Source organism: Benincasa hispida, unplaced genomic scaffold (assembly GCF_009727055.1).
Source record: "Benincasa hispida cultivar B227 unplaced genomic scaffold, ASM972705v1 Contig245, whole genome shotgun sequence".
Classification (NCBI taxonomy): domain Eukaryota; kingdom Viridiplantae; phylum Streptophyta; class Magnoliopsida; order Cucurbitales; family Cucurbitaceae; genus Benincasa; species Benincasa hispida.
In genome coordinates, this window is record NW_024064773.1 from 1,038,533 (window position 1) to 1,063,889 (window position 25,357).

General features: G+C 33.0%; 2 protein-coding genes across 2 annotated transcripts; both read left to right on the forward strand.

Annotated features, from left to right (window-relative positions):
• Positions 1 to 9,373: 9,373 nt before the first annotated feature.
• On the forward strand, positions 9,374 to 14,327 carry LOC120069110 (glutaredoxin-C11). Its single transcript, XM_039020792.1, has 3 exons — positions 9,374 to 9,672; positions 9,957 to 10,071; positions 10,984 to 14,327. Exon 3 carries the CDS (start codon positions 12,280 to 12,282, stop codon positions 12,586 to 12,588), a length of 309 nt encoding a protein of 102 aa, XP_038876720.1. The 5' UTR covers positions 9,374 to 9,672; positions 9,957 to 10,071; positions 10,984 to 12,279; the 3' UTR covers positions 12,589 to 14,327.
• A 140-nt stretch (positions 14,328 to 14,467) lies between these two features.
• LOC120069109 (monothiol glutaredoxin-S11-like) lies at positions 14,468 to 15,327 on the forward strand. The gene has a single exon (XM_039020790.1). It carries the CDS (start codon positions 14,834 to 14,836, stop codon positions 15,143 to 15,145), a length of 312 nt encoding a protein of 103 aa, XP_038876718.1. The 5' UTR covers positions 14,468 to 14,833; the 3' UTR covers positions 15,146 to 15,327.
• Positions 15,328 to 25,357: the final 10,030 nt, after the last annotated feature.

Sequence of the window (25,357 nt, forward strand, 5' to 3'; positions counted from 1 at the left end):
AATAGGCTTTTGATAAAACTATATGGGGATTGCATCTTATTCCCAATAATGGTCAGGAAGCATACTTTCCTCCCATTACATTGAGGTACTCTCAACTCTTTGATTGAGACGTGTCTAACCTATGTTTAACAACTATTTGTTAACAGACAGATCTAGAAATCTTTAAACTTTCTATGCTTTGATCTAGCCATTTAAATATCTGATTATTTACAAATGGCTTTTAACAATTTGATTCTTAATGAAGTTGCTAGAACAAACATAATTTCTGAAAGTGAACATTTCATTTATCACAAAAATATACAATTTTTTCTTTACAAAATTTACAAAAAAAACAGTAAAATTAAGCAGCAACTTCTCCCATTGGATGAGCTGAGAAAATGGTCCCAAGGACTAGTTAGCCTGATTACCTTTATTTTCTCTCTTCTCGGAAAGATACTGAGGGCAGTTTCTCCTTCAGTGCCCTTCTTCGTTGCAGTGGAAACATTTTCCTTTCTCTGCAGCGTTATCCTTGCTTTTCTTTCCAATAGGCTTCTTCTACCCTTTCCCTTTGCCCTTCTTCACAGGAATACTCTTATTCTTTGAAGAGGAGGCAACATCAGGCTTGGAGGACGTTCCTCTATTCTCGGCAGTAGTAACATTTACTTCTGACTCCAGACCCTTTGTTCTCAACACTATCTGGTAAGCCTGTAGCTCATTCAACAGAGTAGTCAAGTTGTATTCAATTTTATTCATCAATGCATTCGTACAGAATTGTAGAAAATTCTTCGGAAGAGATTCTAGAATAAAACCAACTTAACTTCTCGTCCATGACAACATCGTTTACTTCTACCATATTAAAGTGGACCATCATGTCCAGGACATGTTCGTGAACATTGGTCCCTTTTCTCATGCGGTTGTTGTAAACGTACTTGATGGCATCATGCCTCAGGGTGAAGGACGGTTGTCCAAACATCCCTCGTAGAGATTTCATAATCTCTTTGGTAGTACTCATATCCTCATGCTCCTTCGCCAAGACATCAGATAAGCTGGCGAAGATATAAGCACGGGTTTTATCATTTGCCCTGATCCATCTGTCATATACATCCCAAACATTTCGGTTTGTGTTAGAGCTAGGAATGGGAGGACAATCCTCTATTAAGACAAACCGCAAATCGTCTATGATAGGTATTGTGTTCAAATTTGATTTCCAGGTCACGTAATTATTCCCAAAATCAATACATCTCATCAAAATCAATACCAGGACTTTGTGAAAACCTTTTACAACTAGTCTTGCTTTATATTTTGTGACCTCATTATTTTCATTTTTTTTTCCTCACAAATACCCATTTGTATCCCATAGGTTTAACACCTTCTGGTGTTCGAACTATTGATAAAAAAAACTTGACATTTTGAAAATGAGTTTAATTCTGCCTCGATTGTTTCTTTCCACTAAAGTCAATTTTTTCTATATCGACATTCCTCAACATATTTTGGTTAAGGATCCTCATTTGCAGATATAATATCAAGAGCAGCATTATACGCAAAAATGTTGTCAATAATTATATTAGTTCGATTCCATCTTTTTCTTATCATGACATAGTTTATTGAAATCTCATTATTATCTTTAGGTATTTCACCTTCCTCATTAGTCATGTCGAATATTTTTTTATGTGTATTTACATCCTCAACTAATTCTTTTTCACTATTAAATATTTTTTATTTTTGAGGATTTTCATCTTTGGAACCCACTGGTTTACCACGCTTCTGGTGTGTTCTGGGCTCATTAGTGACAACTTGTTGTATTGGAATATCAATTTTTGATGGAACATTTGCAATTGATATATGTGACTTAGTTACTTTTTTTGCATTTATAAATGCATATGGTAATTGATTTGCTTATTTTGCAAATGAATTATTTTCTGAACTTCAAGTTCACATTAATCTATATAAGGATCTAAATGAGACAATAACGATGCATTTCATGTAATTTCTTTTTCCAACTTTTTAATTCCACCCTCTAATGTTAGAAAATTTGTCTCATTAAAATGACAATCCACAAATCGTGCAGTAAATACATTACCCGCCAGGGGCTCAAGATATTTAATAATTGATGGGGAATCATATCCAACATATATTCCCAACTTCTTTTGAGGACCCATCTAAGTGCATTGTGGTGGAGCAATTGGAACATATACTGCACATCCAAAAATTCTTAGATGGGAAATATTTGGCTCATGACCATAAGCTAATTGTAATGGCGAGTACTTATGTTAAACTACTGGCCTAATGCGTACAAGTGACATTGCATGCAAAATAGCATGTCCTCATACAGATGAAGGAAGCTTAGCTCTCCTAAGTTAAAGTTCTTGCAATTAATTGCAAATGTTTTATAAATGATTTTGCTAAATCATTTTGTGTATGAACTGTTGGGGTTGATGCCTTAAATCTCGTAGGATCCTATAGTTTGTAAACATTGTTGACAAACTCTATGTATTTAATAAAATGTATGATATTTTATTCATTGTCTATAAAATATATGATATTTTAGTTGCATTAACCATAAACCAATAAACTAAAATCCAAGGTTATCTTTGTAACTTAAACATGTATGTGGTGACATACGGGTGGATCATGTTTAAGTGATAACCTAAATGGTTTGTAGTAGATAGATAAGGTTGGGTACTTTATCTTAGTGACACTACGAGTATGACCCGCTTTGTAGGTGTTACGAGGTATGTAGTAGATGGATAAGATTGGGTACCTTATCCTAATGACACTACGAGTATGACCCGCTTTGTAGGTGTTATAATTGTTGTAAAGTACTACAAATGATCTGATCCTGATCATTCATGTATTAGACATGCGAGCGAGGATATTCTATACTAAGGAGTTTGTATAAGATCGAACCACGAAATGTTTAGTCTCATTATATAACACCGTTCATAATAGAGACTTACATTTCACTAGGATAACCATAGGTAACATGATCTGAATTCTGAGTGAATTGTGAACTTTTGCCTATGAGGACGATCATTTGATTTGTATGGGTGAGAGTGGCCAGATCGCCGACTCAACAAGCCCACCATTTTGGGGATTCGTTTGACTGAGGAGCTGGGAACACAACTACATAAGATGGAATTCACTCCTTCCCTGAGACAGAGGTAAGTAGATAAATTGCTCCCTTAAGGGATGATTCCGAGTTTTGAACAATGTGGTGTCACACCCTCTCCTGGCCCTGTTGGATTTTATGTCCTAAAACTCGTAGTTTTTAAATTAATAAATATATTCTGTTTTGTTTTCGATAAAGTTGTTATTGAAATTGTAATCTTGAATCCAATAAACTAAGGTTCCGAGGATATTTAATGTAATTTGAACTTTATGTAGTGACATAAATGTGGATCAAGTTCAAATATATAGCCAAAATGATCTATAGTATATGAATAAGGTTGGGCACCTTATTCTGGGGACACTATGGATGTGGCCCACTTTGTAAATAGTACAAACGATGTGATCCTGAATCGTTCGTATAGAGATATGTGAGTGGGGGTATCCTATGTAAAGAGTTTATATAAAGACTGAACCATGAAATAGTCACTTTTTACGTTCTAAATGTTGTTTTATGTATAAAACTGACTATTTCGTTAATTGATGACCTAGGTAACTTAATCTTAATCCTGAGCTAACTATGAACTCTTGTTCACTTGAAATTATTCTTAGATCTGCATAGGTGAAGGCAGCTCAATATCGCTGGCCCAATAAGTCTCCCATTTCAGGGGTAAGATCGGGTGGATAGTTGGGAACATAGGGCGCAAGACGAAATTCACTCTTACCCGTTATAGGGATAGTAGATAGGTTGTTCCCTTTAGTACTGAATCCAGGTCTTGAACAAGGGGCCCCACCCTTTCCTTGGCCCGAGAGGGATTCGGTTTATAGGTTGGACCTTAAACCAATTGTTCATTAGAGGATCAGTAGAACTTAAGGAACAAGATGTAGTCTTGGGGATAAAACGATTTTTATGACCCAGCCAAGATTACGAACAACCTGTGAATGATTAACTTACTAATCATGGTTATATAAAATGGACACAAATATATCTATAGTCAGGGGAGTGCAACTACGGGACTTTAGTGGAATGACCCGTTAGTTAACGAATGTTGATTAGTTTCGTCTAAAGAGTTTAGCTAACTAATCTCGGATCGTTGGAGCCCATGATCTATAGGTCCATTAGGTTCCCCTACTAGCTCATATGGAATAAACTTAGAACAGTATGATAGAATAATTCGAATTGTTCAAATTATGTAGAGAGAGAGAAACCGACAAGTATATATGATATAGTGGTTAGGTTTTTCAGCTTAGAGATACAACTTTAATATTTAAATGTGATTTAAATATCAAGCATATGAAAATGTTCATATTCGGAAGCTCAGAAATGATGGAAATGATCAAAGATGTAAAAAGTCAAAAGTTAGACTTTTGACTTAAAAAATCAAACTTTGATCGACCTTATATTCAAATTTGATTTGAATTTCGAGAAAATGAATGCGGATTCATGCTCGGGAGTCAAAATTAGTCAACACGGAAAAAATCATAAAAAGTCAGAATGTTGACTTTTTGGTCAAAGTTTGACTTTTACCAAATGACTATTTTGCCCTTTGACTATAGTTAGTGGGAAAATTCAAATTTTTTTTTGGATAATTTCACTAACAAAATAGTGGGCTAGGTGTTGGCTTATAGTGGAGACATTAAGCCCACTAAGATAGTGGAATATAGGTGTTGGTTTTTTATGCATTTAGTTCATGCAATTGTTGCATGGATTTTTCTATAAATTGGGCTTTCATTTTGAATTAAAAGAGTTTTTGCAATTTTGGAAATTGGTTTTCATATTTGGGCTGGAAAAATCACAACTTTAAAAAAAAGAAATACCCAAACCTACCCAAATTCCATCTTATTTTCCATCTATTTTCTCTCTCTCGGTTCTCTTCATCCACCGGTCCCACAACCTCGTTTTGAGTCCAGAGGATAGTAGGTCAACTCTAAGTGGTGATCCAAAAGAGTTTGGTTCAGATTCAACAAGGAGAAGCGGCTTTCGGGAGCTTCAAAAGGTAGCATCTCTACACTTTTAATTCACTGTTTTTTTTTCCTTCAATTGCATGCTGTTTTCCTTTAATTTAGAAGCAATTGGAGTGTAATTAGGTCCCATTCCACTGCGTATGTCGTGTTCCATCAGGCTCGAGAGAGATTTAGTCATAGTTGGACTATGATCTATTGTTCATTAGAGGATTAGAGTACTTAAGAAGTTGGATATAGCTAGAGGGGCAAAATGGTAATTTGGCGTAAGCTATAATTACGAACAATTTGTGAAAATTCATCGTACTATTGATTGGTTATATTCCAATGGACCAATAAATATATTTGTAGTACGAAGAGTGCAGCTGTCGGTCTTTAGTGGAGTATCCGACAGTTTAATGGATACGAATAAGTAATTAAAGTAATTAATTATTCATATACCGTTGGAGCTTCAAAACTATAGGTCCATGAGGTCCTTGGTAGATCAATAGGATTTAGTTGAGAATCAGTTTTTGGATTAATTTGAATTAATCAAATTAATAGAGAGATTTAATTATATATGATATAATTTAGTTGTTCAATTAATATGTGATATAATTGTCAAAATGTATTTGATGCATTGTAGCTTAATGGGAGGAAATAAATATTTGAATGAGATTCAAATATATTTTTTTATGAATTAGATTCATAGTTGTTAAATTTAATATAAATTATTTTTATTAAATGCCATATAATAGAGGAAAGAAACTATAGTTTAATTATATATATATATATATATATATATATATATATATATATATATATATATATTATATACTATATATATATATATATATATATATATATTAGTAATATGATAAGTTAGTTATCATATTTATATTATTATTTTGATAATAAGGAAAAGAGTTACAACTCCCTTCCCCATTTTTTCTTCTTCTTCTACGATTTGAAACGTTAGAAGTTTTGAGAGAAAAATGACATAAGTGTTCTGTGTTTTTTTGTGTTCTTGTAAGAGTTCTCAATCTTCTTCCTCCTCCACATTAAACCTTTCCCTTTTAACCAAAATAGTCAGAGCCCTCCACTTCTAGGTTCTCACCCTGAGAATACCATGGTTTCCATTGTGGTTGTGTCCGGGTTTTATTCGAGATCTATCTTGAAGAAGGTCTTCAAGTTGTTCGTGACTGTTCGAGTGAAATTCGTGAAGAAAAAGGTCTTCAAAGGTGAAATTCTTGAAACCCTTTTTCTTGAATAGCATGCTATAATTTAATTCAAATGCATGTCTATTTGTATGTTTACTATAAACTGTGTATTCAATAATTAGTGAAATTTGGTCGATTCGCTTCCGCTCAAGGTTCTCCTCATACAAGTTCCTTCAAATATGAGCTACAAGATGTTCAACACTTATCCCAATTGACATACAATAATTAATAAAAGCTTGGGATGTAAATTCACCAGCATTATCAATACGAGTGGTCTTAATTGTATAAGCAGGAAATTGTGCTCTTAACTTAATTATTTGAGCAAGTAATCTTGCAAATGCAAGATTTCGACTTGAAAATAAATACATGTGTGACCATCTGCTGGATGCATCTATTAATACCATAAAATATCTAAATGGTCCACTTGGTGGGTTAATGAGTTCACATATATCACCATGAATTCGTTCTAAAAATGTAAGTGATTAAGTCCCCACTTTAGCTGGTGATGATCTAATTATCAATTTTCCTTCAGAGCAAGCATCACATGATAATTCATTAGATTGAAGAATCTTCTGGTTCTTCAATGGATGTCCATTTGAATTCTCAATAATTCTCATCTTCATTATAGATCGATCCTGGATGACCCAATCGGTCATGCCAAATTGTAAATATATCTAGATCAATGAACTTCAAGTTCATTGTTGCATATGTTTCAATTACTCATATATGGGTATAATACAATCCATAAGATAAACAGACAACTCTTCCAATATACGTTTTTCATTTGAGATAGTGGATATGATATATAGATATTCCACATTATTCTTACAATCAGTCTCAATATGATAACCATTGCAATATATATCTTTAAAACTTAAAAGATTTCTCTTTGATTGATTAGAGAAAAATGTATTGTCAATTGTAAATTTTGTTCCTCTAGGCAAAATAATATTTGCTTTTCCAAAACTTTCGATCAAGTTTGCAGAACCTGATATTATATTTACTTTTGCTGTCAGCTTTGTCAATTTGGAAAAGTATTTTTTATTTGTAAGTATTGTGTGTGTAGTTGTACTGTCTACCAGACATAGATTTTCTTTGCTCATTTTTTAAACACCCAACATATGAAAATGATCTATGTTTCTTCATTAAAAGAAAATAATTATAATAAGAAAAACAACACTTAAAATATACAAAAGTTATTAAAAAACATGAAGATAGATATAGAAAAAACAATAACATTAAGTTTAGATATTCTCAAAATCAAAAGAAACACTTGATATTCCATCAACTACACCACGCTTCTCTTTAGAAGATTCAAAAAAGTCCGCCACATTCAAATATGTCATTATTCTGGTATGCAAAATTTGCTTCTACATTTTTCTCTTTTTCCTTCAGGGAGGCTTGATAGAGATCAACTAAGTGTTTTGACATATGACAGGTATGTGACCAATACCCAGCCATCCCGCATAGGAAGCATTTATTTTCAACATTTTTTGTACTCTTATCTTGTGGAGCTTTTCCTTTGTGATCATCATTTTGTATGGTTCTTTTGAAATTTGAATGATTAAAACGACCACCACGAAAAATAATTATTATTTCTTCATCTGCCACAATCACGACCTCGACCGCGACCACAATTATTATTAAAATTCACATCATTTACTTCTGGTCAAGATTCTTGATTTTTCATCAATAACTCATTATTTTGTTCGGCCACAAGAAGACATCAAATTAATTCAGAATACTGTTTAAAATCTTTATCTCGATATTGCTGCTGCATGAGCATATTTGAGACATGAAATGTAGAAAATGTCTTCTCTAACATATCGACATTAGTAATTTTCTCTCCGCGTAATAACAATTTCAAACTGATTTCAAATAATACGAAGTTGTAACCAGTTATTGATTTGAAATCTTGTAGCCTCAAGTGCATCCACTCATAACGAGCTTTAGGAAGAATAACTATTTTTTTATGATCAAAATTATCTTTCAAATTTTTCCACAAAATAAGGAGATCTTTTATTATAAAATACTTCATTTTCAATCCCTCGTGGAGATGATGACGAAGGAAAATCATAGCTTTTGCTTTGTCCTAACTGGATGTCGTATTTCCTTCTTTAATAGTCTCTTAAGATTCATAGCATTCAGGTGGATTTCGGCATCAAGTACCCATGACAAATAATTATTGTTATTAATATCAAGGGCGAAACATTCTCATTTTGTGAGATTTGTCATGACAACACTATCATAAAATATTGTACTTATGTTAGAATTTTAATAGATATTGAATATGCAAAATAACATTAAATTTTATTAATTATAACGAAGAGGGAAAAATCAACATACCTTTAGGACCTACCTTTAACGGAAAAAACGATAGGAGCTCACGCTGATAACGTGTTGTGAAGTTGAGGAGCACAACGGGAATACGGATATAGAGAAAATATAATATAATAATATATTTATATAATAATATTAAATATATAAAATATAATATAANGGATATAGAGAAAATATAATATAATAATATATTTATATAATAATATTAAATATATAAAATATAATATAAAATAAAATAACTAAAAACATAAAATAACTAAAATTATAAAATTGGATAATATGAAAATAAGTGAAATTTTGATGTGGAATTCTCATCAATATATGTGATTTTAAGATCCATCAAATGCTACTATTTATAGGCAAAGTAGCAAATTAGATATGAACTTACATGGACACAAATATAAATAATTACAAGATAACATAAAAGTGACATTTGATTTTGGGAAATCTATTTATAATTATAATATTCATAATATAATTGATACAAATAATTTTTTTAAATGCTAATAATCAGTGTCTTATGGAACAGCTATGTTAGGATCATTTTGACCATTTTTATTTATTTGTTTTGTCTGTTTGTTGTTGTTGTTGTTTTCTTTTTTTTTTTTTCTTTTTTTTTTAATTTCTTTTTATGTATTATTATTAAACGAAGAATTTGATACCGGCCCGACAAATATATTTCACGTCCATCAAATCAATTTCAATAGTACGATCAACATTTTTTTTTTTTTTGGATTGCATCATAATTTCATCAAAAGTTGAAGTTCATATTGATCAGTATTTGTTTTCAACTTTTTTTTTTTTCCGGCTTGCATCATAATTTGATAAAGAGTTGAAGTTTCTCTCGTTTTTTTGTCATCAGACTCGAATTTTCCTGAACACAAAGAACAAGGCGGTGGAAGAGATTGAAAATTTTGGAGCATGAAAAGACATCGCCGCATCTTTGTTATTGGAAACTATTCGTTTCATTCCCTCTCTCGAATCTTGATCACTCAATGATACTGTTGCAATAATTCAAATGGAATCTCTCAACACAACGAGTGATATCATGATCCAGTATGAAGAAGGTTCCGCTTCGTATCAATCCGTAAGTGAAATCTCCTTAAGCAATTACCCTTTAATTCTGTTCTGTTTTGATGAATTTTCTTCGTTTTATTGACGGATTCAAGAAACTTAACAGCTGAAGTTTTCAATTATTTCAAAGGAGGATTTGTTGATTTTTACGGCGGCTTCTTAGACACAGCTCGTTAATCTTGAGATTCACGTTTTGCATCTCTATCCATTTCCTTCATTCGTTGACATTCCTTCCCCCACCATTTATGTAACAGTTGGAAGCTGACTTATCTATCTTTACATTATTCCTTGTATCAGGATGAGGATATGCGCAGCCTGTGCGCGACGCATCCAGATTTTTATGTGAGATAGGTTTTATGATGGATTTTTTGTATCGTGATGATTGGATTCAACACAATGAACTGCAAGCAATGTATGTTATTCACCGACTTAGAAGATTTTTTATGAGAATATATGAAATGATTAAATTTATGATAGGTTGGAATGGTGCAGTGTTGAACATGTAGTAAATTAAATATACCTTAGAAGTTAGTAGTGCTTGAGAATATATAAATGGTTAAGTTTGCCTTAGCTTTTTTTTTTTTTTTTTTTCAAGCTTTTAGATATAGCGATGATATAGTAATGATTATCAAAACATAGAGGGTGTTTGGGGTAAGAAATGGAATAGTGAGTTACAAGGACTTAAGGAGTTATGATGTCTAGGTAGTTGTGAACTCCTGGGGCCCACAATATAAGAAGTTGATATGGTATAAAATGATGTTTTTTAGTAGTAGGACCTACAAACTACGACCTTACTCGAACAAGATCTTCTCTATAGGTTGTACAACTGTGTCCTTGAGTTCTAAATAGTAGGACTCCTAAACTCATTGGGCTAAACAAGGAGTGGAATTCGGAACTCCTACTTCTAAACTCTTTGAGCCAAACACACCTTGAATTTGCTTTCAAGGTCTCTCTCAATAATTTGGACATCACGTCATCCGGAAGGCTATTCTATTCTTATGGCTAGTCTTTCTCTCTGAATTGATGTTTGTAAAATTGAAAGTCCATCCTTTATGTAGAGATACTGAGATACTTAATATACTCTTCTTTTTTTGGTATTATTATTATTATTTATAAACATGCTACACTTATTTAGAATATATGTTGACGATTTGTTTGAATGCTAACTGTAAAAATTGAGTCCACTAAGTGAGAGGTCTGAAGATCATCTTGTTTATTACTTAACTAATGAGCTTTGAGCACGGTGACATCTATGAATTCCCTATTGTAAATGATAGCAGCAACAAGTAGAATATTCTCATCTTGAAATTTTCGTGCATTTCAGATCATGTAGAACAAAGATGAAGTTGCATTGATATCTTAGATTCTATAGGTGATATCAAGAGGGTCTAAGAGGTGGGTGTAGGGGTTAATTGAAATACTGGCCTTATCCTCAACTCATGACAAGAAAAAGGTTGCAGCAGAATCTTAATGAGGGAGAATCAATGGAAATGGTGACCCTTGCTTTTAATATACCAGTGAGCATCATGCATTTTATCTTCATATTTTACTAGAAATAAACATCTTAATGCCTCTAAAGTTAGTTTGATGGAGATATGTAAGAATCTATCCGAGTTTCTTCATTTCAGTTTTATATTTTCTCATTTTCCTTTCCTTCCTGGAAGGGGTGGAGATAGTTGATGTCCTACTAAGGTGTTCTGATCCACATGTTTACGGGACCAATGAACACTGTGATGGAAATGAAGAGGCTAAACTCTTATTAATCTCCACATGAGCTGCAGACGTAGAATTCTCGGTATTGTTCAAGTTGCAGCCATGCCCCATATAAATTAATGTCACGTCCTTGTAGATTTATTCCTTTTCTACAAATTTCAAGTATGAATTGAATTGGGGTTGACATTGTTCTGAAATTAAGAGACCAAAATCTAACCCTTCTTTCAAAGGGTGAGACTTTCCATCAATTATGATTGTACGAAAATTTTATTTATTCTTTCACTTAGCTTATAATAAATGGAATTCTGTTTCTATATCTTGTGCTCAAGATTTCATACTGCTAGTTATGAAATTATTGATATTCTTGACAGCTGATGCTATCACCCCAGTTGGCCAAATAAAAGTGCTTTCGGGTAATGTTTTTGTGTGATGTATCTTATTTATTCCAACTATAATGTGGTTTTACATAGATTGAAGGACACGTCTTTAGATTTACCATTACACATTAAGTGATGCCCTATGCAACTTACTTTGTGAAAAGTGGGTCACTATCAAGCAAATCATCGATAAGGACCATTTCCCTTATCCAAACAACTATCTGAAGGAACTTGCACTTTTCTATCCCTTTATTTATGTCTTCCAAATTGTTTAGATTAAACAATTCAATCCACCACCACTTCAGTAGCCTTTATAAATACATTCGTTTATGCAAAGTCATCATGTCAAAGCCTAAGCAAACATACAACCTTTCTCTCATTCTTTCAACTTCTTGTTCATTGCTCCTCTACAAGCCTTTTCCTTTTTTCTTTTTCTCCGGCTTTTGTTAGTGTAATTGAAGCCATTTCACGTATCTTTGGATATTTGATTATAAAAATCTTTTGGAAGGAAGAAGAAAGATTGGATTATAATGGATAGATTGAGAAATTTGGCATCTCAGAAAGCAGTAGTAATTTTTTCCAAGAGCTCATGCTACATATGCCATAGCATCCAGACACTCTTTTATGAGCTTGGTGCAAGCCCTGCAATTCACGAGCTTGACCATGATGCAAATGGGCGAGAAATTGACTGGGCTCTTAGAGGTCTAGGGTGCAACCCCTCTGTTCCAGCTGTGTTCATAGGAGGAAAGTTTATAGGCTCAGCAAAAGATGTTATTTCTCTCCATGTTAATGGGGATCTGAAACAAATGCTGATAGATGCGAAGGCCATCTGGTTGTAATGCTACAAAAAGCAGAACTGGATGGTTTTTTCTTTGTTTCGTTTTGTCTTTTTTTCTTTTCTTACCCACCTGCCTTTATTATGTCAAAAAGGCTCGTACAAAATGTTGTAAGAAGGCTCTGATAGTTCTCGAGTTTACTTACTGAACTGTATAAAATGAAGCCATACTTACCCTGAGATATCTAAATACTAGGATAACTTTACCTAGAGTTCAATATTAATTCCATCTTCATGCATTATGAAGGAAGAAAAACAAATAAACATTAAATGTTGACTCCAACATGCCTACTATATTGTCTACGTAGGATTAGTCTTTGTCTGCTGAAGTAGAATAAAACATTGACTAATTTTGTTCTAAAAAGTGAATAATAAGATAGGACAGCAGCATGAAAGGTTTTTGTGCACAAAACTGGTAGTTCTTTTTTGCAAGTCTACCATTGATTAAAATAGGAGGATGCACCACTGAGGAATATGCACTCAAATCTCTTCTTGCAAACTGAATTTCTTCTGTTTGGAATTGTCGTTGGCAACAATATGTACTTGTTGACTGTTGTGCTTTTCATTAGGTTTTCATGCTGCTGCCAGACTGATAAGCTGCTCTTACACATCATGTTTCTTAACTTTGAGGCAAGGCTTGTTGATAAAGACATGCACATTTAGGGGCATTTGGGGTGCTGAGTTGAGTTATGTAGTATATGTTGGAATTAGGAAGTCTATGTGTGTTTGGAGTACAAAGTTGTGTGGATAGAGTTTCTCGATAAATGTGCAAAAGAGAAAAAGAGGGAAAGATAAAGTTTTTCGATAAATGTGCATAGTGGAGTTGAGCTATTTAACACTCACTTATGAAGTCAATGAGCCAAATACCCTCTTAGGTTGTACAAATTGAGCCTCTGATCCCTTATCATCTAGTTTAAGCATCTTTTGCTGGTTAAACTATTAGGGTTAATTTCCTCAATCACTGCATAACATTTTGGATTTAGTTACTTTACTTGGGTCCTTTAGTAATGCAAGGCCAACCTGGTGATGCTGTAACCTTTTGGCCTGCCATGAACCTCATATATATTTTGAGGCTTGAGCCAATACCAATTTTGGAGCCAAAAATTCAATAATGAATTATGCTTTATTGTTTAGCCGATCTGATTATAGCTCAATTGATTAAGGCATACGTCTTTGACCGAAAAGTTAGAGATTCGACTCCCAACCTCCCTTTGTGTTGTTCAACTCAGAAAAAAATGTTATGCTTTATTGTTCAATGCTATATACACACACACACCCCCATCTGGAGTGTAAACAGAGCGTCTCTATACATGCACCCAAGGACAGGATTTACCCTGTTAACAGTCATGGGATTTGTCATATAAACTAGATAGTACATTGGAGAAGGCATTATGAAACTATAAGTTTCCGAAGGGGGATAGTTCAACCATTTCAATTTATATATTTGTGTGCTCACCAGGCTGTGAAACACAACTCTGTTAGATTGATGAAGCTTTGCAAGCTCCACATGCAAGAAGGAATCGTACAAGTTGGTGGACAGAATACAGAGAACTACAGCCACTGGAGCCTTTCTGCGTAAGGATTCAAAGAAGGTGATTGGAAGAATCTGGTATTTATTGACTGACATTGCATAATTTTTTTTTTCTTTTGTTATAATTGATAGCCATATTCTCATTTCCACAAACTTTGCAAAGTAGAAGACACGGTCATTGTTTTTACACGTCAGACAAAGATTGATAGGATCAATATCACCACTTGATTACATTACTAATACAAGTGCGATTAAATTATAATTTACATATATCAAATGGTTAATTATTCGTATATCAGCATCATAAAATAGTCATGCCCACTGAATTAAAAGACCTTTCAACTTGTCCAGCCTGGTGGAAACAGTAATATTAAAAAAGTTGCTTTTATTAGTTTGAGCATCTAAGGAAAGCACAAACTCTTTTGAACGTTCTTTTTCTATAAAGAAATCAATCTTCCTTATGTTGTCTCTATAAATAGTCTTGCATGCGAGCTCATACTCATAATACAACTAGCTTCGATATTAGTTTTCTCTTGCACACTTTTTCTTCTTAATATTTAAAGCCTTTATAACCGAATTTGGACCAAATTTGGATAAATTTGGTTCAAAAAGGTTATAAGGTTTTAAACAAACTTGAAAGAAACCTTAGATATCAAGTGTACTTTTGTTGCTTGGCTTCATTTCATCTGCAAGGAAAACTCTATCATATTAAGAAGGCATGGATAAGGTTAAAAGGTTGGTTGCAGAGAGGAGTGTGGTCATATTCAGCAAGAGCTCATGCTGCCTATCATATGCAGTTAACATTCTATTTGGGGAACTCGGAGTCAATCCTTTCGTGTATGAGATTGACCAAGACCCTGATTACAGGGAAATAGAGAAAGCTCTCATGAGGCTGGGATGCAATGCACCAGTACCGGCCGTATTCATCGGCGGAAAGCTGGTCGGATCCACGAATGAAATCATGTCGCACCACCTTAGCGGTGATCTGACCAAAATGCTGGTGCAAAGCCATGCTTTGAATAAATACTAAATCTAATAAAATTATTCACTATTCTGTTGGAGAAGGAAAACAATAATAAGATGGCTCAAGTTTATTAATGAATAGTTATGTTATGTCTTATGTCTCAAGAATTATGTAGCAATTGTTTAGCTGTGTAGTATGTAATACGTTTGTTATTGATAATGAAGTTGGCTCCTATTTTATTGTGTTTATATTTTTCTCTCTTGGTCTCCGAGCATTCAAAAAAGTCACTCAATCTCTTTGCCTTTCCTCCTTTCCTTAATAAGAAACCAGAACTCAACTTAACTTTTGTTTCTAAATTTGTTATATCATGCAAAGGGATAGCCCCTTGTTTTTTTTGTGACTAATCCTTATCAGACTCTTTGAGAACTAAAGTAGCTGGAAAGTCTGTCTACAAGTATTGAAGCATAGTCGACACCAGGTACGACATACTCGTCACTATACTTTCCATACTTTTAGACATTTTGACTCAGTCCGAGTGTGCAAGTACCTAACAACTCTACATGCATTGATCGTATTCGTTAAATTAGTATGCTCCATTAATCAGATACATATTCTGGTCACAGAGCCAGTTGGACTACTTGTTGGGTCTTGGTATTCTTTTAAGAATATCGATTAGGAACAAATTAATGTGAAACATAATGATCAGTATAACCAACTTTCACATCAAAGAAATGTCATTCTGAGATAATTTCCCATAGCAATCCTCCCCATGCTATTTCAAAAGTTGAAGGGAAAAAATGCTCAACTTTTCCGGCATGTGGGGCTGCAGATTCTTTTAACTTTTTTCATATGAAGATAGGCATCAAATTCCATGATATTTATTCCCTTTTGATTTCCCTTCTTATTATGTCTGTGATAGTCCTCCCTTCAGCAGTCGGTATCATTTGCATAGATTTTGTGCAGGCTCACTCAGCTAAAGGAAGGCTTCAACATTTTGATGCTAATACCGTAAATAGTTCATGATGATCGATTGAGCATCTCCACGACACCCTTATACAGGTATTTCTCTTTTTAAATTGCAAAGAATATTGCTGAAATCAGTTCTTGAAGGTTTTTTTAGTAGTAAAATGTGGGTTTATTGATCAGACGGATCTGGTTTTGTTGTGTTTTTTCCCTTTACTATTTACTATCTCTGAGGATTAAGTACTACAAAATGTTGTTGAACGGCTTTTTGATAGTTTGCATTACTTTTTCTGAGAAGAGAAATATTTGTTCAATTAATTAGTAGAGGAAAAACTAAAATGGTGGCGTGGCTAGGAACTTTGGACAAAATCAAACCTGAGAACATGCACAGTGGAGTTATTATTATTATTATTTTGATATCCATGAATGTCTGAGCCAGCTCACGCGTGTTTCGACTAATTTTACGGGACAACCTGTCTCATCCTATAATATTTGGGTATCAAGAAAACCTGTAGGATATTAAATTCTAGGTACCATGGATTGTACCCATGAATGCAGTGGAGTTGTAGACTATTAAGAAAAAATTAAATCATTAATTGATCTAATGAATTGCATAAGATAAGGAAGAAATATGTCAAATGATTTCGTTACTGAGAGAGATGATTTATAAATATGTTCCTTTTTTTTAGTACAATAGGATTCGTGTACCATTGAGCTAGCCTCATTTTGACATAAATAAATATAACCGTTTAAAGGTGAAGTAGGATATTGTTTGAAGAATAAAATAAATTGGAAAAAAAAAAAAAGAAAGAAGAGACAAATGTCAGCTTAGTTTTACCCCCCTAAACTTTAGACCAAACATATTTTGATAACTAATTTTAGAAAGTATGCATTCTTCTTTTTAGTTGTGTGTATATATAAATATCTATATGGGGGATGGGGGATTCATCTTTGCCCTATCAAGGTGTCAATTTTCACTCATAATTTTCAATATCATCCCATTAAACATATGAACTGTTTGGAAGATTGGAATTTAATCAGAATTACTAGGAATCAGAGGAGTGTTGGAATGCAGGAAGAATTAAAGACGAAACAAAAATGAGATCGTGAAACATGAAAACAGTGAGAAAGATGGTTGGGTTAAAAACTGTCGGTACGTAATGAGTTAAATATTACAAATCGAGTCCAAAATGCTCAATCCAAACATGAGTTTTGGATTACATTACAATCTAAGTTTATTTCATTATGGTCTCCAAAATAGTCCCTCTACGTGTTATGACTTTTGTATTATGTTTTTTTTTTTTAATTATCTTTTTAATGCTCACAATAATTTTGATAAATAGCAACTTAAATTTCTAAGAACTCACTAATTTCACAAGAAAACTTTACACAAAATTAAGTTTGATTAATACATGAGCAACTTCATTAAAACTCATAAAATTCCACATATTTTAATTACTTTAGCATTGATTGCATATGATAAGATTTTTATTAAAGGTTCTTCAATTAAAAGGTAATGTTTGCAACTTTTCAAGTTTAAGATATAGATTGTAAAATTTGTCTAAGCTTCAATTTGATGAAGTTGAAAATTGAGTAAAGATTTGATACACTTTGCATGTTCATAGTAAAAATCATTTTTTATTCATGATGTTGATGCTTTGTTTGGGTTGAATGACAAATTTGAATTCAATTTAGTCTCTAGGTTTTCATGATTTTAAATGCTTCAGTTTAAAGATAATTTGTGGCCAAATCATAAGTATTAAATTGAAACTTTCATAATTATAAGTATAGGGTTAAAGTGAGTTTTTAAAATTAAAGATACTAAATTGACATTAAGCTAATTTATTATTATTTCTTTTAAAAAAATAATTGTGATATTGGCCCTCTCTCTACAATATTCTAGAGTGGATGGTTTGTTTCCTTTTACATATAAAGTTATTCTTTCTTTCAAAATCACATGTTTTTTTAATATCAATTTGAATTTCCAATGGGCATAAGAACCTTAAATGTTTACCCGTCCATCTCTCTCAATTCCAATTGTCGTTTAAAGTATTTTAGAGAATAATTGGGTTACATATAACTTTCCGTGGTTATTAACATATGGAGGCCTATATTGGAGGTTGGGGGTTTAAATTAGAGATTGGATATATAGTAATTAGACTTAAAGTATTAGTAATAGTACAATGTAAAAAAAATTGCAGATGCAGTAAAATTTAGACTAAGCTCTCCGAGTTTGTTAGTGATAGACTAACCAATAGGAGTCTATTAACGATATAGTCTATCACTGATAGGTTTTGCTATATTTATAATTATTTAAAAGTGTTGTAAACAATTACCTTTTAAATTATCATACCTCTAATTGTTGTACTCCGGAAAAAAGGTTCAGAGCAACGGAGAAGTTCTTAAAACAATCTCAAGTGTAACAAAAGTGTAATGTATTGATTTTTAACTAATTAGAGAAAAGTCAAAACGAGCATAGTTTAACTAACATATAATGTATATCTCCAATTGTTGTATTCAGGAAAAAAAAAGTTCCCAGCAAAGAAAAAATTCTATTAACAATCTCAAGTGTAACAAAAGTGTGATATATTGATTTATAATTAATTAGAGGAGCCAAAACGAGCATAGTTCAATTGATATATAAGGACCAAACATGAGTTGAGATAGGATGTATGGAGTTTATATGGCGGTGGAGTCCATATATATGTGAAGTTCATATGTGGTGTAGGGTATTTGGCTTGAGTTCATATGTCACAGTTTGGAGTGCGGAGTTGAGTTCATATGTTTAGGATATCTAGTGCAGTTTTTTGCTCTAAATAATATGTTTTTTTTACTATTTTTGTTTTGTAACTTTTTTATTCAGTAATTTTACCCCTTTGTGTTTGAATAAAATATATATTGCAATTTTTTTCTTTTAATTGTTAAAACTTTTCTTTCTTTCTTTCTTTCTTTTTTCCTTTCTTGGGCAATGAAAACAATTAAGCCATTACATTTCTTGTAGAAATATGGTTAAATGAAATGAAAAATCAAAGAAAAATCAAAACTTTTGATTCCTAATTTTTCTCCATGAATTTCATTATCATCTCATTCTTTTTCTTTTTCTTTCTATTGTTGCTCTATATTTTTACTATGTAATGAATTTTTTTAATTAATTCTCTCTCATCATCTTAGCAACCAATGAAATGTGATCATCAGAGAACAAATTTCTATTTTTCATTAATTCTTGCTAGAAAATATTTCAGGAATTTTTTTTTCATTTTATTTTTTTTTTATATGTTACATACTTTTCAACTACATACTTACTTTTCGTCTAAATATTCTTAACACTCATTTGATATATGCATTCAATTAAATAAAAATATTTTTTTACGTATAAATATTACACTTAATATAGACAAAATAATATTCTTTTTTATATAATCAACAACCCCACAACATACTTTAACAGTCCATTAGTCTTATAATAGTCGGAGATGGTTGTCAAAGTTGATTATCGAAAATGTTTTCACTGAAGTTTGTAGTCGAAGGTAGTTATCGGAGCATGAAGTTGATCGCATGAATGTGATATTAGAGTTGGTCGTCAAAGTTCGTCATCGAAGGTGGTTTTGAAATCCTTGTGTTGGTTGGGTGAAGGTGGTCGACGAATTTGATCATCAAAGATGAATTTTGCTGGAGATTGTAGTTGAAGGTGGTTGTCAGAGCCTGAATGTTAATCGCATGAAGGTGGTATTAGAGTTGGTTGTCGGAGGTGGTTGTCGAAGCCTCGAGTGGGTCGTTGAAGTTGCTCGTTTTGCCAACAAAAACATAGCTCAACTGGCATAGTCTATCGAACTCAAGGTTTGAGGTTCGATTCCCCCACCCCACACTTTAAAAAAGTTGCTCGTTCAAAGGTAATCATTGAAGGTGTTTTCATTGGAGTTTGTAGTTGAAGGTGGTTGTCGGAGATTGAAATTGATCATCGGAGTTGGTAGCGCGAATGTGGTCGTTAGAGTTGAGTCAACAGAGGTGGTTGCTGGAGCTCGGGATTGGTTGTCAGAGTTGGTCATGCAAAGGTTGTCAAAACCCAGAGTTGGTCGTCGAAATAGTCATCGAAGGTGGTTGTCATAGTCTGAATTTCGTCGTTAGAATTGGTTGTCGGAGTCCGAAGTTGGTAGAGTTGGTCGTCGGAATTATCATTGAAAGTGGTTGTCATAGTCCGAATTTCGTCGTTAGAATTGGTTGTCGGAGTCTGAAGTTAGTACTTGAGTCTTGATCAGAGGTGGTTACCAGAGTCTGGAGTTAGTTCCCAAAATGTGACAGTGGCCGATGGATGAAACCATTGAAAACATTGGAAGAATAGAGAGTTGAGGTGAGTTGGTAAAGTGTACCAATTCAACTTCACCAACATTTAAAGTTAGTGGACCAAACATTGAGTTGGTATATTTTCCAACTCAACTCAATTCATGTTGGTGAGCCAAACACTCCATAGATGTATTGTACTAAAATAAGGGATTTGTGGTTCAAATCTTCTACATGTATTGTACTAAAATAAATAAATGAATAAATAATTGAGAGGTGTTTTTTCCCCACTTTTATTGTGGTCAACGATGTGTAGGAATGAATATTTGAAACCTTGTGATTTACATAATGTGCCACAAACTAATTGAATCGTGCATAACCTTGAAAAGGAAAGGGAGAGAGAGAGGGAGAGAGAAAATACTTGGTTTCTACTTTTGAAAACTAAAAAAAAAAAAAAAAATATTGTTTTTTCTTTCAAATTTTGTGTACACTTTTTAAAATCACTTTTGTGTACATTGCATTCACACGGTTAAATAAAGAATAAAAAAATCAAACTTAAAAATGAGATTATATTTTATCCATAATTTTAACATCATATGTAAAAGAAAATAAAAAAAAGATCACATTTGCCCCCTTTTTTTGGCATTCAAACGTTAAAATAAATAAATAAATAATCAACCTATCTTTAGGTCACACATAAAAGAAAAACTCACATTTACCGTCACAAGTAAAAGGAAAAAAAAAATCACATTTTCAGCACTCACACATTCAAAAAGGGAAAAAGAATAAAAAATAAATTTAAAAAGAGATCACATTTTATCCCTATTTTTAGTATCACACGTACAAAAATCACATTTCTCCCCATACTTTTGGTATTCACACTTTAAAATAAAATAAAAAAAATCGAAATTTATCTCTAATTCAAATTAAAAGAAAAATATTTTTTTTTAAAAAAAAAATCATATTTTATCACATATTATCTCTAATTCACATTAAAAATAAAAAAATAAAAAAAAATCACATTTTATTCCTATTTTTAGTATCACAAGTAAAAGAAAAAATAATAAAAGGAATTTTATTTTTTCGTTTATTCACACGTAAAAGAAAAAAAAAATCACATTTCCCCCTATTATTGGCATTCACACTTAAAAAAATTTACATTTTATTTCTAATTCATGTTAAAAGGAAAAAATTACAAAAAGTTTTAAAAAATTAAAAAGTTCACATTTTATCTCTAATTCGTGTTAAAAGAAAAAAAAATTAAAATATATATATTTTATATTATAATTCACATTAAGAAAATTTTAAAAATTTATGTTATCTAAAAACATACCCTTCCCTTCCCGTTAAATGATTGAATACATAAATATAAAGAAAAGCCTTATTGCATTAAAAGAAAAAAAAATGGTTTTAGTCTTTATTTTTTTTTTCCAACGTTTGATTTATGAAAAAATTGAATTAAAATTTGAAAATAAATTTCCTCTACTTCATTTTAAGACATTATCACATAAAAATCTTCATTTTTCTTCATATATATACTTTTTTTTAAATAATAACTTTATAGCGTAAAAAAAATAGCTTTATCATGTTAAAAAAAATTAATTTTAATCTTGATTTTTTATTTCGAGATTTGATTTGAGATCAAATCGAATTAAAGTTTGAATCTAAATTTTGACTAAACTACACTTTCAATTTTCAAAGGTATCTCTCTTTCTTTCTTTTTCTATTTGGCTACAAATTTTCTTTCTTCTTTTTACAGTTTCATGCCTTTCCTCCATTTTTTTTTAGATATCTACGTCAATCGCTTATGTTTGATTATTGAGCTTTCATGAAATCTAATAATGGACCTATATTTCATTAAAGTTTAAGTTTTTCCTTATTTATAAGAATGTCTAACTTTCCTTAGAAATTACAAAAATATTAGGACAGAATAACTATTTAAACCACAATCAACAATTAATAATAAAATTTTTAAAAATTGGAAACTGAACGATCACACACGTTTTTTTAGAAGAAAATTTAATTATTTACAAATTTTCAAAAAGATTTTAAAGGAAATTTCAAGGGTCATTCTCAATTAATGAAAAAGATTTTCAAACAAAATCTACTCTAACCCTCAGAAGAAATCGTATGGGAGAAAGAACGCACCCCTCTTGGTCCTGAATTTGGCCGGAAGAAAATGAAGCTACAGCAATAAGAAAACGAAGCCTTTCGATTTCGGTAACCTTTCGATTCCGACGACAAGAAGACCAAGCATGGACGATTCAGACAATTTCCTTTTGATTCTAATGGTGTTCCCTTCGATTACGACATTGAAATCTATCCTGATGGTGACCATCCTTAGCAATTCCGACAATGACTTCCAGTATGTTTTTAATTTTCCTAGCAATTTTGACATATTTTATGTGTCATTATTTGGAACATATCACCAATTAAATGTACTATCAGGACTTTTGGATTTCTCAGTAAATTGAATATTGAATTGTTGTTAAGATTTAGGCAATAAGTTTGCTTTCATATATAAATTATGGTTTTTATATATACTGGTTTACTATAATAAATTATGGGAACATATGTGATTTACACCGGATGGATACTCTAGCATATTTTCTAGATAGTTTTATGATATACTCTAATATATTTTCTCTATGATTCAAATTTAGATTATATCATTTGAATTATGTGATAGGAGAAATTGTATAATAAATCTTGATTCTGGTTGGATTTGTTGATATATATGAAGGGTTTATTTTCATAATTGATATTTTATTATTATGCTCGCGTTTCAATCCACTTTCATCTTTTCGTTCTGTTTTGTGATATATATTGTAGGCATTATTCGATGTCAAACACTACTTATAATCTTGAATTCTTGTTGGGACTATGGCATTCAATTTAAGGTTTGAAGTTTAGGGATTACTTTCTACTATCAATATGGTTGCTTGACACCCCAAAGATCGTAAGGTAAAATCCGTCTTGTTTGCTTTTATTTTTTGGTTTGAAATTGCATGGTAAATGATCAGGGGATATATATATATATATATAAAAATATAAAGAGAGAGATAATAATTAATTAAGGAAAAGAGATGGGGAATTAGGGTTTAGTGGGGCAAATGGTTATAAGTGAGGAGTTAATGAGCCTCGGTTTGCGTGTAGAGAAAAGAAGAAGATAAAATTCTTTTTTTTTTCCTCTCATTCTTCCTCCTGAAGCCCTCACGAGCCGTTCTTCCCCAACTCTTTCCGCCAGCCGCTTGAGGTTCGACAAGTCGCCGCCGCCTCCTCACACCTCAGCCCAGCGGCGTTTCGTCTACGTTCGTCGTCTGCCGCTTGACCGTGGTTCTCGTGCTTCTAGCCGTGCGAGGTTTCAGTAGCAAGTCCAGCCGCGCCGCTCAACCACTGCCCTTCGCCAACCGCGCCGTGCGACTGCTGCTTCCGCTAGTTGCGTCGCGTGTCGACGCTCTCTGCTAGCCGAGTTTCTTCGATTTTTCCGTTTTCGTTCTTGCGTCCACTCGTCGTCGATCGCTTCTGTGCTGCCAAGAACTTGGTTTTAGTGAGATTTAAGGTTTTTTTCTTTGTTTTTAGTTAATGGGTTTGGATGGCTACCGATTTTTGGTCTGATTTAAATTTAATCCGGGTGTGTTGTTGCTCAATTCAAGATTTCAAAATATTTTTCGGTACTCAGCATCAAAGTTCGCTCGAGTATTTATTGAATTTTAGAATTTAGTTTTGAAACATTTGAGCTTGGCTTAGGACTGCTTTGGATTCCGTCCTTGGAGCTCAGTGTAGTTCTGGTTACGTCGACATTCTTTTGGGTGAGTGATTTGGAGATTTTTGGTGCATTTTGGGTGAGTAGGTTGTGTTTATAAAGATTAACATTAAATTGGTTTATTCTAGGGCAATCGAGCATTTGACTCGAGTCAAACAGGGATTTTGGTTGATAATTGGAGTCTGGTTTAGAGTTAGGCGTTTTAGAATCTTCTGAAATATTCATTGATTTTATTTATTGATTATTTTATTGTTATTCATTTTAAAGTTAGGTTAAGAGTACCCCAAATGGTAAATTTTGTTATGATTTCTCACCCTTGCTTATTTGAGTATTTTTTTAAAAAAATTAAATAATTTTTTTTTCTTATTCTTTGAGAAAATGTATTGTCAAGCCTATGTATGCTAAGTTTTAGGTTATGTAGAGTGTCTTACATCGTGAGGCCAACCTGTTCCTTATGGCCACAAATGGATCTTTTGTCATCGTCAGGTATGTTGTTTAAAGTCCTTTAGGGAAATATATATGAAATCTTACCTATTGTGCAGTCGTTTGATGGTTTACCCTGCTAGTGTTTATTAAAGCGTTGTGTGTGGTCATCAGGTGTGGCACCACGAACTAGAGGAAGGGGCAATCGAGGTAAAAAAGTAGTTGGGGAGCGGGACCTTGGCCTGCAAGAACCCGAGGTGCAGAGCCAAGAGATACGGGACCCGCCACCTCGTGACCCTTCTGGGTCAACTTGGCAGAAGGTTAGACCAAGAAGCGGGCCTCGAGCTTCGACTGTGCCTCGCCAGGATTGTCATCCTCAGAAATTCCAGTAGAATATACGGCTATGGTTGCAACTATTGAGAACGTCGTCACACAGATCGTGGTAGCAAGGGTATGATGGCCGAGCAGATAGCTCAACACGCACAGTCACAGCAGGCGCCATCCTCGTCAGTCCCAGTTTAGAATCAAGATAGAGCCACGAATCAGATCGTGGCAGGCCCTTATTTGGAAGTCGGATACCTACGGGACTTCAATAAGTATGATCTCTTGATGTTTAACGAGTTCTTGAAAGACCCCACAAAAGCAGAATTGTGGTTGTCCACCATGGAGGGGATTTTTCAGTACATGAGGTGTCTAGAGGAGCAGAAGCTGTAGTGTGCTACCTTCGTTCTCATCGATAATGCCAAGCGTTGGTGGTACTCAGCTGAGAGAATGATAGAAACCAATGGAGGCCAAGCCACATGTGATCAATTCAAGGAGCGGTTTTACGAGAAGTACTTCTCTACCCA